This window comes from Trachypithecus francoisi, unplaced genomic scaffold (genome assembly GCF_009764315.1).
Source record: "Trachypithecus francoisi isolate TF-2019V2 unplaced genomic scaffold, Tfra_2.0 Lachesis_group11, whole genome shotgun sequence".
Lineage (NCBI taxonomy): Eukaryota > Metazoa > Chordata > Mammalia > Primates > Cercopithecidae > Trachypithecus > Trachypithecus francoisi.
The window spans coordinates 77,828,809-77,845,339 of NW_022681456.1; the positions used below are offsets into that span (position 1 = coordinate 77,828,809).

General features: G+C 43.4%; 1 protein-coding gene and 1 long non-coding RNA gene across 7 annotated transcripts in view; one reads left to right on the forward strand and one right to left on the reverse strand.

The window, feature by feature from the left end:
- RBMS2 (RNA binding motif single stranded interacting protein 2) overlaps positions 1–7,615 on the reverse strand; it is a 74,830-nt gene extending 67,215 nt beyond the window's left edge. For 2 of the 6 annotated variants that reach the window (XM_033221658.1, XM_033221660.1), the window contains exons 1-2: positions 7,344–7,615; positions 7,142–7,207 (exon numbers count right to left, since the gene is read on the reverse strand). Coding sequence is in view for 2 of the 6 variants with exons in the window: in XM_033221655.1 (XP_033077546.1) it covers positions 5,580–5,645 (66 nt within the window). In the remaining 4 variants the exon portion in view is untranslated. Of the gene's footprint in view, positions 1–5,579; positions 5,854–7,141; positions 7,208–7,343 lie in introns of those variants that run through there. The other 4 variants (XM_033221655.1, XM_033221659.1, XM_033221663.1 and 1 more) reach the window with 3 other exon arrangements.
- On the forward strand, positions 4,520–13,706 carry LOC117089923. Its single transcript, XR_004439803.1, has 3 exons — positions 4,520–5,020; positions 5,369–5,408; positions 13,657–13,706. It is a non-coding gene; the product is annotated as an uncharacterized LOC117089923 (long non-coding RNA).
- Positions 13,707–16,531: the final 2,825 nt, after the last annotated feature.

Consider the following 16,531-nt stretch of genomic DNA (forward strand, 5'->3'; position numbering starts at 1 on the left):
TCCAAAGTGCTGGGATTACAGGCGTGAGCCACCGCACCCAGCCTATCTATTTTTTTGAGACGGAGTCTCGCTCTGTCGCCTAGGCTGGAGTGCAATGGTGCAATCTCTGCTCACTGCAACTTCTACCTCCCAGGTTCAAGCGATTCTCCTGCCTCAGCCTCCGGAGTAGCTGGGATTACAGGTGCCCGCCACCACACTTGGCTAATTTTTTTTTTTTTTTTGTATTTTAGTAGAGACGGGGTTTCACCATGTTGGTCAGGCTGGTCTCAAACTCCTGACCTCAGGTGATCCACCCACCTTGGCCTCCCAAAGTGCTGGGATTACAGGTGTGAGCCACCGCGCCCGGCCTACCACTAAACTTTAACCATTTGAGTTAGCTTATCACTGATAACAGAACAGCTGCCCCAGTCAAGAGGTGGTAGACCTACAAGTTCTTAATTCTCAGTCCTATTACATTTGATTTGATGGAAACTAGAAGGAAAAGTAGTAAGCATACACAGAGAAAATTCTCTATACTGTTAGAAGTACTAAGTGATTACAGTACTGTTTGTCACTTCTCTCTCCTGAGTAAACACTCTTGACAACTGCAGGTTGTCAAGCTTCTCAATGAGTGAGGATCTGGCAGTACCCACCAGTCAGCCTTACTTTCATCACCTCCTACTCCCCACCAGTCTTCAATATATTAACATTGAGAAGAAATAGAAATGTATGAAAAGTACGTTGGGGAAGGCAAATTATCCTAACTTAAACACAGTCTCTTTTCTTTTTTTCCAAAGGAAATGGTTGTTGATCCTATGAGGAGTTAAATTATAATAACACATGCCAGGGAGATGATGTCAAGAAAGGCGTGGTTAGGCCCTTTACAAGTTTGGAATTCCTTTAGTCCCAAACATTTCCTCTTTCAATCTCACCTATACTCAAATCTCTCTACTTAGGCAACTTCTTCAAACATTGAAGAAACCCTGTCTCTTTTTACTTCAGCCGTTTTTTTTTTTTTTTTTTTTTTTTTTTTTTTTAATGAACCAAGTTATTGAAGGGCATTAAAACTGATGTTTAAAAAAATCCACAAAATTATCTTGCAGAATCTCTCTTTGAAATCCACATTTTTCCCCTTCAGTAACTATTTTAATTCCAAAGAAAGGAAAAAAAAATTAACACTACTTCCTGAGAAAAAGTCTGCCTTTATTAGGCATTACACACTTGTTGACTGCATTCCTGTATTTACCACCATCCAATAAAGAGAAAATTATGACTGTCATGGGCTCCTCAGTAAACATCTTTCCGGATAAGTGAAGTATATATTTCAAAACAAAACAATCCTACTTTTCATGTTTTTTATTTTATTTTATTTATTTATTTTTGAGATGGAGTCTCACTTTGTTGCCCAGGCTGCAGTGCGGTGGCACAATCTTGGCTCACTGCAACCTCCACCTCCTGGGTTCAAGCCATCCTCCTTCCTCAGCCTTCTGAGTAGCTGGGACTATAGGCATGCACCACCATACCCAGCTAATTTTTGTATTTTCAGTGTTTGCGGGGTTTCACCATGTTGGCTAGGCTGGTCTCGAACTCCTGACCTCAAGCCATCTGCCGGTTTCTGCCTCCCAAAGAGCCGGGATTACAGGCGTGAGCACTGAGCCCAGTCAAAGTTAAATTTTTACAATAACTTTTATTAGTTTCAGTAAGAAACAGTAACTTTTAAATAAAAGCTATATATAGGTAGGGTGTGGTGGCTCACGCCTGTAATACCAGCACTTTGGGAGGCCGAGGTGGGCAGGTCACTTGAGGTCAGGAGTTTGAGAACAGCTGGGCCAATATGGTGAAACCCCATCTCTACCAAAAATATAAAAAATCAGCCAGGTGTGGTAGTGGGCCTCTGTAATCCCAGCTACTCAGGAGGCTGAGGCAGAAGAATCGCTTGAACCCAGGAGGCAGAAGTTGCAGTGAGCCGAGATCACCCCACTGCACTCCAGCCTGGGCGACAGAGCGAGACTCTGTCTCGAAAACAAACAACAAAAAAGTTATATATAAAAGTTGGCTGAGGTGGGAGGCTCACTTAAGACCAGTAGGTGGAGGTTGTAGTAAGCCGAGATCATGGCACTGCCCTCCAGCCCAAGCTACAGAGTGATACCCTGTCTCAAAATAAATGAATAAATAAATAGGCCGGACAGTGGCTCACGCCTATAATCCCAGCACTTTGGGAACCTGAGGCTGGCAGATCACTTGAGGCCAGGAGTTCAAAACCAGCCTGGCCAACATGGCAAAACCCCGTCTCTACTAAAATTACAAAATTTAGCTGGGCATGGTGGCGTGCACCTGTAGTCCCAGGAGGTTGAGGCAGGAGAATTGCTTGAACTCAGGAGACTGAGGTTGCAGGAAGCCAGGATTGTGCCACTGCACTCCAGCCTGGGTGACAAGGTAAGACTCTGTCTCAAAATAAGTAAATAAACAAATAAATAAAATTTAACTGGGTATGGAAAATACTACAAATTACATAAGCAAATGCATCTATAACACTTTCCACAACAGAGAAACACAGTAAGCCCTACTTGACAAGACAAAGAGCAACATAATAATGCTGTAGTTTAAAAACACCCTCCCTGGTCTTCTAGTGTTGAGGAAAAAAATTAAGTAAAATAAAAATAAAAATATGGGGCCAGGTGCAGTGGCTCACATCTATAATCCCACCACTTTGGGAGGCCGAGGCAGGCAGATCACCTGAGGTCAGGAGTTCAAGACCAGCCTGACTAACATGGTGAAACCCCGTCTCTACTAAAAATACAAAAAATTAGGCAGGCGTGGTGGCGGGCGCCTGTAATCCCAGCTACTGAGGAAGCTGAGGCAGGAGAATCACTTGAACCCAAGATCGTGCCACTGCACTCCAGCCTGGGTGTGACAGAACAAGACTCCGTCTCAAATAAATAAATAAATAAATAAAAATGTGGGCTGGGCTTGGCGACTCAAAGTGCAATCCCAGCACTTTGGGAGTCCAAGGCAGGCAGATCACTTGAAGTCAGGAGTTTGAGACCAGCCTGGCCAACATGGTAAAACCCTGTCTCTACTAAGAATACAAAAAAAATTGGCTGGGTGTGGTGGCACTCCTATAGTTCCAGCTACTCGGGAGGCTGAGGCAGGAGAATTGCTTGAACCTGGGAGGTGGAGGCTGCAGTGAGCTGAGATCACGCCACTGCACTCCAGCCTGGATGACAGAGTGAGACTCTATCTCAAAAAAAAAAAAGAGTAAAAATAAAAATATGAAAACTCTCTGCATTCACAAACTTATATAGGCACAAAAGGAGTCATATGCATAGCCACAAAGTAATGCACAGATACAGCATCCGTATATCTGAACATAACATTGACTTATAAGAACCCAAAGAATTGACAAATACATTAGTAATTAGTAATTATGTATCTATCCAACCTCCCCTACCAATCCCAACAATTCCTGAATTGTCAGACCTTACAGTTATCAGGAAGAGAAGAGATTTCAACCCAAACCCACAGCCATACCTCTTGTCCCTTATACTATCCTAGATTTAGAAGATAGTTAAATTTTTCCTATACTCCAAGGTGGGAGAGGGAGTAGAGAATGAAAAGAGATTTTTAGATAGCTTCAAATACATGAAAACTCTAATAGGGAAGCAATTCATTTTGGGAATTCATTTTCTTTTAATGAGTTCTGGGTAACCTGAGAGACTAGGAGGGAAAAAAATCAGGAAAGAAATTTTCACATGGTACTCTACAAGGTTTGAAAAGAATAAAGACACCTGAAATATTTCCCTTTCAAATATATATGTATAATATATAATGTATTATCTATACATACACTTGATAAAGAGATGTCAGCATACATACATATAAACATACATTGATAACCAACAAGTATGTATAAACTCATATTTCATTTCTTTTTGAGATGGAGTCTTGCTCTGTCACCCAGGCTGGAGTGCAGTGGCACAATCCTGGCTCACTGCAACCTCCGTCCCCCAGGTTCAAGTGATTCTCCTGCTTCAGCCTCCTGAGTAGCTGGGATTACAGGTGCGTGCCACCAAGCCCAGCAAATTTGGGGTTTCACCATGTTGACCAGGCTGGTCTTGAACTCCTGACCTCAAGTGATCCACCCGCCTTGGCCTCCCAAGTGCTGGGATTACAGGCATAAGCCACCGTGCCCAGCCTCATTTCTTTTTTAAAGTAAATTTCATTGTGTATATTTAAGGTATACAACATGTTATGGGATACATATAGATAGTAGAAAGGTTACTGTAGTAAAGTAAATTAATCATCCCACATAGTTATCCCTTTTGTTTCTCTTTGTGGCAAGAGGAGCTAAAGTCTGCTTATTTAGCATGAATCCCATATACAGTACAATTTTATTAACTATGGTCCTCATGTTGTACATTGGATCTCAGGATTTATTCATCCTACATATCTACTGCTTTGTATCCTCTGACCTATAGCTCCCCATTTCCTCCCCCCTCTACCCATATTTCTTTAGGATATAAACAGAATAAGTACCACATAGACCAAGCCCATAAATCAACACTAAGTGTTTTGGGTCTAACATTTACCCACTGCATTGATCAGCCACTTTTGTTTAAATCTACCTGTAATGATCTCATTGGTACATGAGAAAGCAGCAGGAATTGTTCCTCACCCTCCAACATTCCATTAGATGAGCAAAAGATTCCCTAAATGTCTATGTCACATTTTTTTCTTAAAAGAACAGCTATAACACGAAGAGAGGGTAGAGTCTTCTTCCTGCTACAGCATGAAATTCCTCCTAATCAGTATGCTGTGTGCCCTGAAATGCCAGAAACTGCCAAATATATTCCTTGTCAAATATGGACAAGATTGTCCATCTCTCCCCAGATTGCCCAAGGACAGCACAACTCTCAGGCAGCCATGGGTTAATCATAAAGACTCCTAGGGTCACTGCAAAGCCTGGCTATCTGCAGAGCTCCAAGTATCAGCTCAAATGCAAGATCCAAAGTATCACAGCGCTCTGTGCCTTAATCCCAAGGTGCGATGTCTCTCAAGACTCCTTCTCTATAGGCTGGGTGGGGTAGGATCTGTAGTCTAGAAGAATATACGCAGCTCTTGATAAACTATTGTGGCTTCACTGACTATCTATGATTTCAGCTATCTAATACTACTGGTGGTCTGGGTAGGAGGGAAGGTTGGGGAGAGAATGGAAACAGTTAATCAACAAATAAAATAATCTTGTGGGGGGTGGGGTGGACTGGGGGACAGGGTCTGAGATGACATATTATCCTTGTGGAGACTGATCAGCAGGAAGTCAAACTAACTTCATTTCACAAGGATACAAACTTGCAAGCTTGATTTGTTTTTAATTCCCCTGTCTTTTCAGGCCTCACAGAGACTGTAAGTTCCTTGAACTCCAGAACCAGGTGAGAAAAGATGCCGAAAGAAGTAGTGGAAAAGGGAGAAGCACGGTGAGGAATTAGGAATCTTGAGAGAGAAATCCCCTTCCCCTCTTTAAAAAGAATGTAAAAACCAAGGGCATTGCCAGATCCCCAGAAAAAGAAGTAGCTAGATACCAAAAAAGCGCTTTTCCCTACCTTCTTGTTGTTTCTATTGTAGCCAAAAGTCGAAATCCCGGGCCTGGAAGTCACCGATAGCAGCATTTTCTCTTTAATGTTAGGGAACGAGTGAGAGAGAGCGAGAGAAAGGGAGGGGGTAAGAAAAACGGGGAGGGAGGGAGGAGGGGAGCGAGGGAAAGGGGGAGAGGGAGGGAGGAAAAAAGGGAGGGGGAGGAGAAAAGGAGCAGGAGGGGAGAGATGAAGGGGGGCTGCGGGCAGAGAATGAGCTCGGGCTGCTCCTTTACGTCACTGAGAGAAGTTAACAGAGTCTGAATAAGGCAGAGGCACTTCGACTGGGTCCTAATGCCCAAGATGTTATTTTTTGTTTGTTTTTCACAGTCTCAGGAATTAAAGCTAGAAAGCAGAGTTCTTAGGTCTAACCCCTTTCAAATTTATCCCCTTTCCTCTATGAACAAGTTCTGATTCTCATATAAAGACAACAAGGGCTTTATTTCCACCCTTAGATCTCAGCTATAAGATTTCAAGCTTGATTTTAAAGGGGCTCCTGAGACATTGCCTTGGAGAACACGTTAAAAAAAAAAAAAAAAACCAGAGTTAGAGACAGAGTGTTTGAGATAAGCTCAGGGCTTCCCCTACTTTACATTTACAGTGAATATTTTTTTTTTTTTTGAGACGGAGTCTGGCTCTGTTGCCCAGGCTGGAGTGCAGTGGACGGATCTCAGCTCACTGCAAGCTCCGCCTTCCGGGTTCACGCCATTCTCCTGCCTCAGCCTCCCGAGTAGCTGGGACTACAGGCGCCCGCCACGTCGCCTGGCTAGTTTCTTGTATTTTTCAGTAGAGACGGGGTTTCACCGTGTTAGCTAGGATGGTCTCGATCTCCTGACCTCGTGATCCGCCCTTCTCAGCCTCCCAAAGTGCTGGGATTACAGGCTTGAGCCACCGCGCCCGGCCTTTTTTTTTTTTTTTTTTTTTAGACAAAGTTTTACTCTGTCACCCAGGCTGGAGTGCAGTGGTGCAATCCTGGATCTGGCTCACTGCAACCTCCACCTTCTGCAATTCTCCTGCCTCAGCTTCTCGAGTAGCTGGGATTACAGGTACCCACCACCACATCCAGCTGATTTTTGTATTGTTTAGTAGGGATGGGGTTTTGCCATGTTGGACAGGCTGGTCTCGAACTCCTGACCTCAAGTGATCTGCCCACTCAACCTCCCAAAGTGCTGGGATTACATGTGTGAGCCACCACACCTGGCCCATTTGCAGTGATCTTAATGTACAAAGGAACAAACAGAGGAACACACCAAAGAGCAGAGCTAAGCAAAATAGAGTGTGGGGTATAACTAGTTTCAGATCCTTAGATCTGTTTCTCTTGGCTCGCACCAATGGGCTGATGCCCTCACCCCTATTTCAGATTCTCCAAGGAATGAGTTCATACTTAAGAAGGAATTATCAAACTGGACTGTATCATGACACTTGGGGCCTAGGCATTTCTTTAACAATTGCAGGCTATCTTATTTAACACTTTACCCTACTATTTCCTCATCTTTAAGATCCATGAAACTGAAACAATTACAGTAACTCACCAAACCTGGAATTTATGTCTAAACTGACGTCCACAGTTGGGATATCTGCTTCGAGTTGTCTTTGAGCTGTCAAAAAAAAAAAAAAAGAAACAAAATAAAAACTACTTAAAAAGCATATGCTTCAAACAGAATAAAAACACAAAATTCTTAGGAAGGGATATAAATTTCAGAGTCAAGAACCTAATAGAGTTGCAACACTTACCTCTACTAGTTTCCAAAGAATGTCTTTGTAGGAGTAACCTTAACAAGAAAGGAAACCAAAAACTTAAGAATGATATCCAGTAACCCCTACCAATCCAAGTGGAATAGAGATATAAAATGAAAGCCTTCAAATCCATTCATAAGGCCACCTTGCTGCCATCCTAAGTATTCTCTTGAGATATAAATTAACCCTGTCTGTTTTATGATAACAAATATTAAGCCCAAACCCTCCCTCAAATGAAGTTCTGGTCTCTATTCTAGTTTCCCTGTCACTTTTTTGCTATGATAATGGAACAGACAGTATTAGCATTCTGCAGAGTAAATATACATACCCTACCCCCAATCTCTAACTTTCATTTCCAATAGGACAGGAAGTGCCTGCTCAGCTCAAGGGACACAGGAAGGGTGGGACAGCCTCAGTGTGGGAATTGCAACTGAGATTGGAAACACAGCAGCCAAATGCAGTAAATAAATAAATGAAGACATCGCTCAGTGATACTTTTTTTTTTGAGACACAGTCTTGCTCTGTTGCCCAGGCTAGAGTGCAGTGGCAGTATCTCAACTCACTGCAACCTCTGCCTCCCAGGTTCAAGCAATTCTCCTGCCTCAGCCTCCCCGGTAGCTGGGACTATAGGCATGCCCCAACATGCCTGGCTAATTTTTGTACTTTTAGTAGAAACGGGGTTTCACCATGTTGGCCAGGCTGGTCTCAAACTGCTGACCTCAGGTGATCTGCCTGCCTCAGCCTCTCAAAGTGCTGAGATTACAGGTATGAGCTACTGAGCCTGGCCCCAATATATATTTTTTAAGTCCCTTTTCTGCTCTCAGAGACTCTCAACCAATTTATCCTTGTTGTTTAGGCCCTTGGATGATATCTTCTCCTTTACCCTAACAATGTGGTACAGAAACCTTTCTCTTGAAGGTTTCATAAAGGCAATCAACCCAATTTAACCTTTTTTTTTTTTAAGTCTAATTTTTCTTTCTACTTTTTGTTTTTTTCCCCCCGAGACAGAGTCTCACTCTGTCGCCAGGCTGGAGTGCAGTGGTGCAATCTCAGCTCACTGAAATCTCTGCCCCCCGGGTTCAAACGATTCTCCTGCCTCAGCCTCCTGAGTAGCTGGGACTACAGGCGTGCGACACCACGCCCAGCTAATTTTTGTGTTTTTAGTAGAGACAGGGTTTCACCATGTTGGCCAGGATGGTCTTGATCTCTTGACCTCATGATCCGGCCACCTCGGCCTCCCAAAGTGCTGGGATTACAGGCATGAGCTACCGTGCCTGGCCTTTTTTGTTTTTGAGACAGAATCTCGCTCTGTGGCCCAGGCTGCAGTGCAGTGGCATGATCTCAACTCACTGCAAGCTCTGCCTCCCGGGTTCAAGCGATTCTCCTGTTTCAGCCTTCTGAGTAGCTGGGATTACAGGCACACGCTGCCAAGCCCGGCTAATTTTTTGTATTTTAGTAGAGACAGGGTTTCACTGTGTTGCCCAGGCCTGTCTCAAACTCCTGAGCTCGGGCAATCCAACCGCCTCAGCCTCCCAAAGTGCTGGGATTACAGGCATGAGCAACAGCACCCAGCCGAGAATTTTTTTTATAATAGTCATCCGAATAGGTGCGAGGTGGTATCTCATTGCAGGTTTTCTGACTGTTGTTTGTTTGTTTGTTTTTTTTTGAGACGGAGTCTCGCTCTGTCGCCCGGGCTGGAGTGCAGTGGCCGGATCTCAGCTCACTGCAAGCTCCGCCTCCCGGGTTTACGCCATTCTCCTGCCTCAGCCTCCCGAGTAGCTGGGACTACAGACGCCCGCCACCTCGCCCGGCTAGCTTTTTGTATTTTTTTTTAGTAGAGACAGGGTTTCACTGTGTTGCCCAGGCCTGTCTCAAACTCCTGAGCTCGGGCAATCCAACCGCCTCAGCCTCCCAAAGTGCTGGGATTACAGGCATGAGCAACAGCACCCAGCCGAGAATTTTTTTTATAATAGTCATCCGAATAGGTGCGAGGTGGTATCTCATTGCAGGTTTTCTGACTGTTGTTTGTTTGTTTGTTTTTTTTTGAGACGGAGTCTCGCTCTGTCGCCCGGGCTGGAGTGCAGTGGCCGGATCTCAGCTCACTGCAAGCTCCGCCTCCCGGGTTTACGCCATTCTCCTGCCTCAGCCTCCCGAGTAGCTGGGACTACAGACGCCCGCCACCTCGCCCGGCTAGCTTTTTGTATTTTTTTTTAGTAGAGACGGGGTTTTACCGTGTTAGCCAGGATGGTCTCCATCTCCTGACCTCGTGATCCGCCCATCTCGGCCTCCCAAAGTGCTGGGATTATAGGCTTAAGCCACCGCGCCCGGCTATTGTTGTTGTTTGTAAACTGACAGTTCATAATTGTATGTATTTATGGGTCCAAAGTGAAGTTATGACTTATACATATAATGTGGAGTAATTAATTCAAGCTAATTAACATATCTATCACCTCAAATACTTACTATTATTATTATTTTTTAGATAGGATCTGGCTTTATCGCCTAGGCTGGAGGACAGTGGCGTGATCTTGGCTCACTGCAGCCTCTGCCTCCCAGGCTCATTATCTTTTTTTTTTTTTGAGACAAGAGTCTTGCTCTGTCACCCAGTCTGGAGTGCAGTGACATGATCTCAGCTCACTGCAATCTCGACCTCTCGAGTTCAAGCCATTCTCGTGCCTCAGCCTCCCAAGTAGCTGGAATTACAGGTGCACAACCACCACGCCTGGCTAATTTTTGTGTTTTTAGTAGAGACAGGGTTTCATCATGTTGGCCAGGCCGGTCTCGAAATCCTGACCTCAAGTGAGGCAAGTGATCCACTTGCCTCAGCCTCCTAGAGTGCTAGGAGCCACCAAGCCGAGCCTACTTATCATTTTTGTGGTGAGAACACGTGAAATTTACTCTTTTAGCAATTTTGAAATGTATAATACACTATTATTAACAACTTTCACCACACGTGCAATAGAGCTCACAAAAAAAATCTTATTCCTCCTAAGATTTTGTACAGTTTGACCAGCATCTCCCCATTTCCTCCATCCCCGGCTTGTGTTTTTTTTTTCTTTTTTTTTTTTTTTTTTTTCTTTTTTTTTTTTTGAGACGTCGTCTCACTCTGTTGCCCAAGCTGGAGTGCAGTGGCAGTGGCACGATCCTGGCTCACTGCAACCTCCAACTCCCAGGTTCAAGCGATTCTCCTGCCTCAGCCTCCTGAGTAGCGGGGACTACAGGCACACGCCACCATGCCTGGCTAATTTTTGTATTCTTAGTAGAGACAGGGTTTCACTATGTTGGCCAGGCTTGTCCTGAACTCCTAGTCTCGTGATCTATCCGCCTTGATCTCCCAAAGGGTTGGGTTTACAGCCATGAGCCACTGAGCCCGGCCTCTTCCCCAGCTTTCTGTAACCACCATTCTATTTTCTGCTACCGTGAGTTGATTGTTTTAGATTTTATGTATAAGTGAGAACTTACAGTATTTGTCTTTTTGTGCCTGACTTATTTCATTTAATATAATGTTCTCCAATTCCATCCATGTTGTCACAAATGACAGAATTTCCTTCTTTTTTAAAGTTGAGGCTGAATGAGGCGGCTCACACCTATAATCCCACACTTTGGGAAGCCAAGGTGTGAGGATCACTTGAGCCCAGGAGTTCAAGACTAGTCCAGATAACATAGTGAGACCCCATCTATACAAAAAATAAAAAAAATTAGCCAGGTATGGTAGTGCACGTCTGTGGTCCCAGCTACTTGGAAGGCTAAGGTGGGAGGATCACTTGAGTCCAGGAGTTGGAGGCTGCAGTGAGCAATGATTACGCCACTGCACTACAGCATGGGTGACAGAGTGAGACCCTGTCTCAAAAAAAAATAAATCAATAAAGTTGAATAGTACTCCATTGTGTATATATAGCATATTTTCTTTATTCATTAATCTGTTTATTAACACTTAGGTTGATTCCATAACTTGGCTACTCTAAATAGTGCTGCAATAAACATGGGAATGCAGACATCTCTTCAGTGAACTGATTTCAAATCTTTTGGGTAAATACCCAGAAGTGACATTGCTGTTCTTGAACAAGCGAGACCAAGCTGGTCTTGAACTCATGGTCTCAAGCGATCCTCCCACTTTGACTTCCCAAAGTTCTGGGTTACAGGCATGAGCCACTGTACCCAACCCAATTCTAATATTCCTAATGTGTTATAATCTCACTTTTCATTCCTTAATGCTTAATGATACCTTAGAATTTTAAGTAGTTGAGACCTCACCCCTATAAAAAAAAAAGGGTCGGCCGGGTGCAGTGGCTCAAGCCTGTAATCCTAGCACTTTGGGAGGCCGAGATGGGCGGATCACGAGGTCAGGAGATCGAGACCATCCTGGCTAACACGGTGAAACCCCATCTCTACTAAAAAAAAAAATACAAAAAACTAGCTGGGCGAGGTGGCGGGCGCCTGTAGTCCCAGCTACTGGGGAGGCTGAGGCAGGAAAATGGCGTGAACCCGGGAGGCGGAGCTTGCAGTGAGCTGAGATCCAGCCACTGCACTCCAGCCTGGGCCACAGAGCAAGACTCCGTCTCAAAAAAAAAAAAAAAAAAAAAAAAAAAAAGGGTGGTGGGGCAAGAGACCAGGCATAGTGGCTCACGTCTGTAATCCAGCACTTTGGGAGGCTAAGGTGGTTGGACTGCTTGAGCTCAGGAACCCAAGACCAGCTGGACAACATGGTGAGAGCCTCGTCTCTATTAAAATATATATATATATTTGTTTTAAATAGTTAATGCCAAGCATATGGCTCGTGTCCATAATCGCAGCTACTCAGGAGGCTGAGGCAAGAGGATAGCTTGAGGCCAGGAGTTCCAAGACCATACCAGTAACAGAGCAAGATTCTGTCTCTAAAAAAATTAAAATAAAAAAAAAATTAGCTAAGTGTGGTTGTGTGCGCCTATAGTCCCAGCTATTGGGGAGGCTGAGACAGAGGGATTACTCGAGCCCAGGAGTTCAAGGCTGCAGTAAACTGTGATCTGTCATGACACTCCAGCCTGGGTGACAGAGAGAGACCCTATTTCTAAAAAAATACATAAATAAATACGTAATAAAATAAAAAGTTTAAAAAATAAAATCAAATTAAGAAAAAAAAACAGTTAAAAACCATGGGTTTTAGAAAAAGGCAGACCTGAGTTCAAATCCTGACACCAGGCTGGACACAGTAGCTCATGCCTGTAATCCCAGCACTTTGGGAGGCCGAGGCAGGCAGATCACTTTGGGCCAGGAGTTTGAGACCAGCCTGGCCAACATGGCAAAACGCTGTCTGTACGGAAAATACAAAAATTAGCTGGGTGTGGTGCACGCCTATAATCCCAGCTACTCGGGAGGCTGAGGCATAAGAATCTCTTGAACCTGGGAGGCAGAGATTGCAGTGAGCTGAGATTGCTCCACTGCACTCCAGCCTGAGTTGACAGAGCAAGACTGTCTCCAAAAAGAAAATTAAAATCTTGTCACCACTGTTAGTTACTACTATATGACTTTAAACCAAGTTACTTAACATATCTCATTCACCCATTTGCAAAATGAAGATAATACTTCACTTTTGCACTAGGAGAAATTACCTCACATATCTGATCCCTACTTTTCTCATCTGTAAAATGGAATAATAAATAGTATCTACTCCCTAAAATTGTAGTGAAATGAAATAAGGCAATGCGTATAAAGCCCTTAAGAAGGTGCCTGACACTTGGTAAACACCCAATAGATGCTAGCTTCATTGCGATTAGTTACTCTACCGCCTGCCAGCATGTATCCCTCTGGGTATCATATAACTCAAATTTGAAGATCTGAAGTAAGCAATTCCAAAAACTGGCATCTTAGTTACATTCAAAAGATTATCCTAGAATCACGCAGGCTAAACTACATACCTCAAAAAGTTTCAGGGATCATCCAATTTAATTTCTTCCCTCTCTCCCATAAGCATACAACCTGATTATTCATAAATTATTTTCATAATTCTCAGTCTCCTGGAAACTGGTGGAATATGTCTTATCTCTAGAAAAAAAAGGAAACAAAATAATACAAAATCAAAAAACACTAGATACAAGACACCCCAGCTCCCATTTCTCTTTGAGTCCTACCATCCAAGAAATAAAAACAAATCTGGCAGGAAAAAAGGGGGACTTCCTTACATGCCAAGATTTAACCCCATTCCTCTACTCTACAAGTAGAGAATATCAGATAGAAGGGAGATAAAGAAGGATCTAATTCAATAAGCTCTACTTATATTAACTAATACAAAAACCTAAATTTTTGTTTGTTTATTTGTTTGTTTTTGAGACAGAGTCTCTCTATGTCACCCAGGCTGGAGTACCAAGGCATGATCTTGGCTCACTGCAACCTCCACCTCCTGGATTCAAGCAATTATCCTGCCTCAGCCTCCCAAGTAACTGGGATTACAGGTGCTTGCCGCCACACCCAGCTAATTTTTTGTATTTTTAGTAGAGACAGGTTTTCACCATTTTGGCCAGTCTGGTCTCGAACTCCTGATGTCAAGCGATCCACCTGCCTCGGCCTCCCAAAGTCCTGGGATTACAGGTGTGAACCACCACACCTGGCCTAAAAATCTAAATTTGTATAGTCTAGTAAGTTGGGACCACAGAAGTAAAAGGACCCAGATATGCAAACTGTTGCCAAGGTTGTATTATGTTAAAGAGCACTAACAAAACTGGAAACTAAATCCTTCATTCTGGTGAGTATATACATTATAAATATATATATATATATATATTTTATGACAGGGTCTCACTCTGTCACTTAGGCTGGAGTGCAGTAGCACAATCACGGCTCACAACAGGCAGCTTTGACTTCCCCAGGCTCAGGTGATCCTCACACCCACCCCACCCCTCCCCACCCTGTAGCTGGGACTACAGGCATGCACCACCACACCTGGCTAACTTTTGTAATTTTTTTTTTTTTTTGGTAGAGACGGGATTTCATCATGTTGCCCAGGCTGGTCTTGAACTCCTCAGCTCAAGCAATTTGCCCACCTCAGCCTTCAAAAGTGCTGGCATTACAGGTGAGTATATTTGTAAAGGAGTTATGGAATTCCGTGGAAATGATGGGGAAGGTAATGGTGTTCTGTGGTTAGATCCAGGAAGTATATGGGAGGAGGAAGAATCCTACTTCCTCCAGTGTATTTACTTTGACGCCCTTCTGCTTTGCCCATTATATTGCCCACATTTTTCCAGATTTAGTCAATGCCTCACTAATTCTTGGTTCTCATGAACCCAGCACTCAGGAATTGTTTTGAAGGGAAAAAAGCAAAATGAGAGCTATCTGTAACCTCTTTGGGGAAGAGACATTTGTACCTGATTCAATATAGGCTTGTGATTTCTCCTGAAAAACAACTCTTTTAAACAAGTGTCCAAGGTGAAGGAGTAGGGGCTAGATCAACCCCAAAATGTAGCTGAAAAATGTCTCAGCACTTTGGGAGGCTGAGGTGGGCAGACTGCTTCAGTCCAGGAGTTCAAGACCAACGTGGGCAACATGGCAAAACCCCATTTCTGCTAAAAATACAAAAAACTAGCCAGGCATAGTAGTGCACATCTGTAGTCTCAACTCCGCAGGAGGCTGAGGTTGAAGAGCCACCTGAGCCTGGAAGGTCGAGGCTGCAGTGAGCTGAGATGGCGCCACTGCACTCCAGCCTAGGCAACCAAAGTGAGACCCCGTCTCAAAATAAAAAGAAAAATAAAGAAAAATGTTTGCATGCCTCTATTGGCCCCTCCATATCAGGGTGGAGAACTCAGAAGAACGTATTACCTGTAGATGTGCTGGACCCTAGCCAGACATTCCAATGGATATATGTCTCCACATTCCAATGGAGACAGCCTGGTGTGTGATATATGTGTCTGAAAGCAATGAGACAGTCAGTTTGCATGTGAGGCTTTGAATGTGGCTCAGAGACCTGAACAACAAAGAAACATTTTTCCCTAGGTGTAAATACTCCCTGTGGATTATCTTTCCATTCCACTGATTTACTTTTGTGTCCAAAATGCTATGTAATGGAAATAGTCCAAAATTTGAGTTTATTGGCCAGGTGCGGTGGCTCACGCCTGTAATCCTAGCACTTTGGGAGGCTGAGGTGGGCAGATCACTTGAGGCCAGGAGTTCGAGACCAGCCTAGTTAACATGGTGAAACCCTGTCTCTACTAAAAATACAAAAATTAGCCAGGTGTGGTGGCACACGCCTGTAATCCCAGCTACTTGGGAGACTGAGGCAGGAGAATCACTTGAACCCGGGAGGCGGAGGTTGCAGTGAGCCGAGATCATGCCACTGCACTCCAGCCTGGGCAACAGAATGAGACTCTGTCTCCAAAAAAAAAAAAAAGTTCAGTTTATTTCCTGGTAAAAAGATGAGATTATGTCTTGGGGAAAAGTAAAAAAAAAAAAAAAGCAAACAAAAAACAGTTTATTGAACATACCAGTTTCCTTAGGCAAGAAACATTAATGAGCTACATCACACAGTAAAGCAAAGCTTAGCCGTGACCCCTTCTGATGTAGGATGGAATGACAAAATTGGTCTAAAACTAAAAATTGGAAAAGTTTGTCTTTTCACCTCCTTGACTTACCTCACTGGCAAACAAGGAAAAAGACAACTCTGAAGAATTATTTCTTTCACACCCTGGATATCAGTGCTAACAGGCTGTATTCTCCTATAGCAACAGATATTCCTGGCCAAGCATTGCTACAGAGAATATTCTAATAAAATTGTCAAATGGACTTTTCCTTTGCCAGATGCTGAAGGAATACAGGAATGAAATATCATTTAGAATCACTGGGCTAGAAAATTACCATATTGTAGAATGAAAAGGCTGGAATGGATTCTATGTAACCCAGAATATACCACATTGATTATATGGTGGTATTCATTGTATTCTCTTTTTATTTTTATTTTATCACCTACCCAGAAAGATTTATTCTCTAAATGTGTGTTTCCTTCACACCTGAGGCAATAATTTTGCTTGGCCTTGGCCTCATCTATCCCTAAAATAAATAACTCAGATGATCCCAACAGGGCCCACAACTGATTCAACAATTAGGCTGAATCAAATGAAACTGCTGTCTCTATAGGTTAAATCTTAATCTTTTCATATCATTGAATACTAGCAACTTCATATGGTCAAACTAAATATTGCAAGAAGTATGAGACTGTGGGG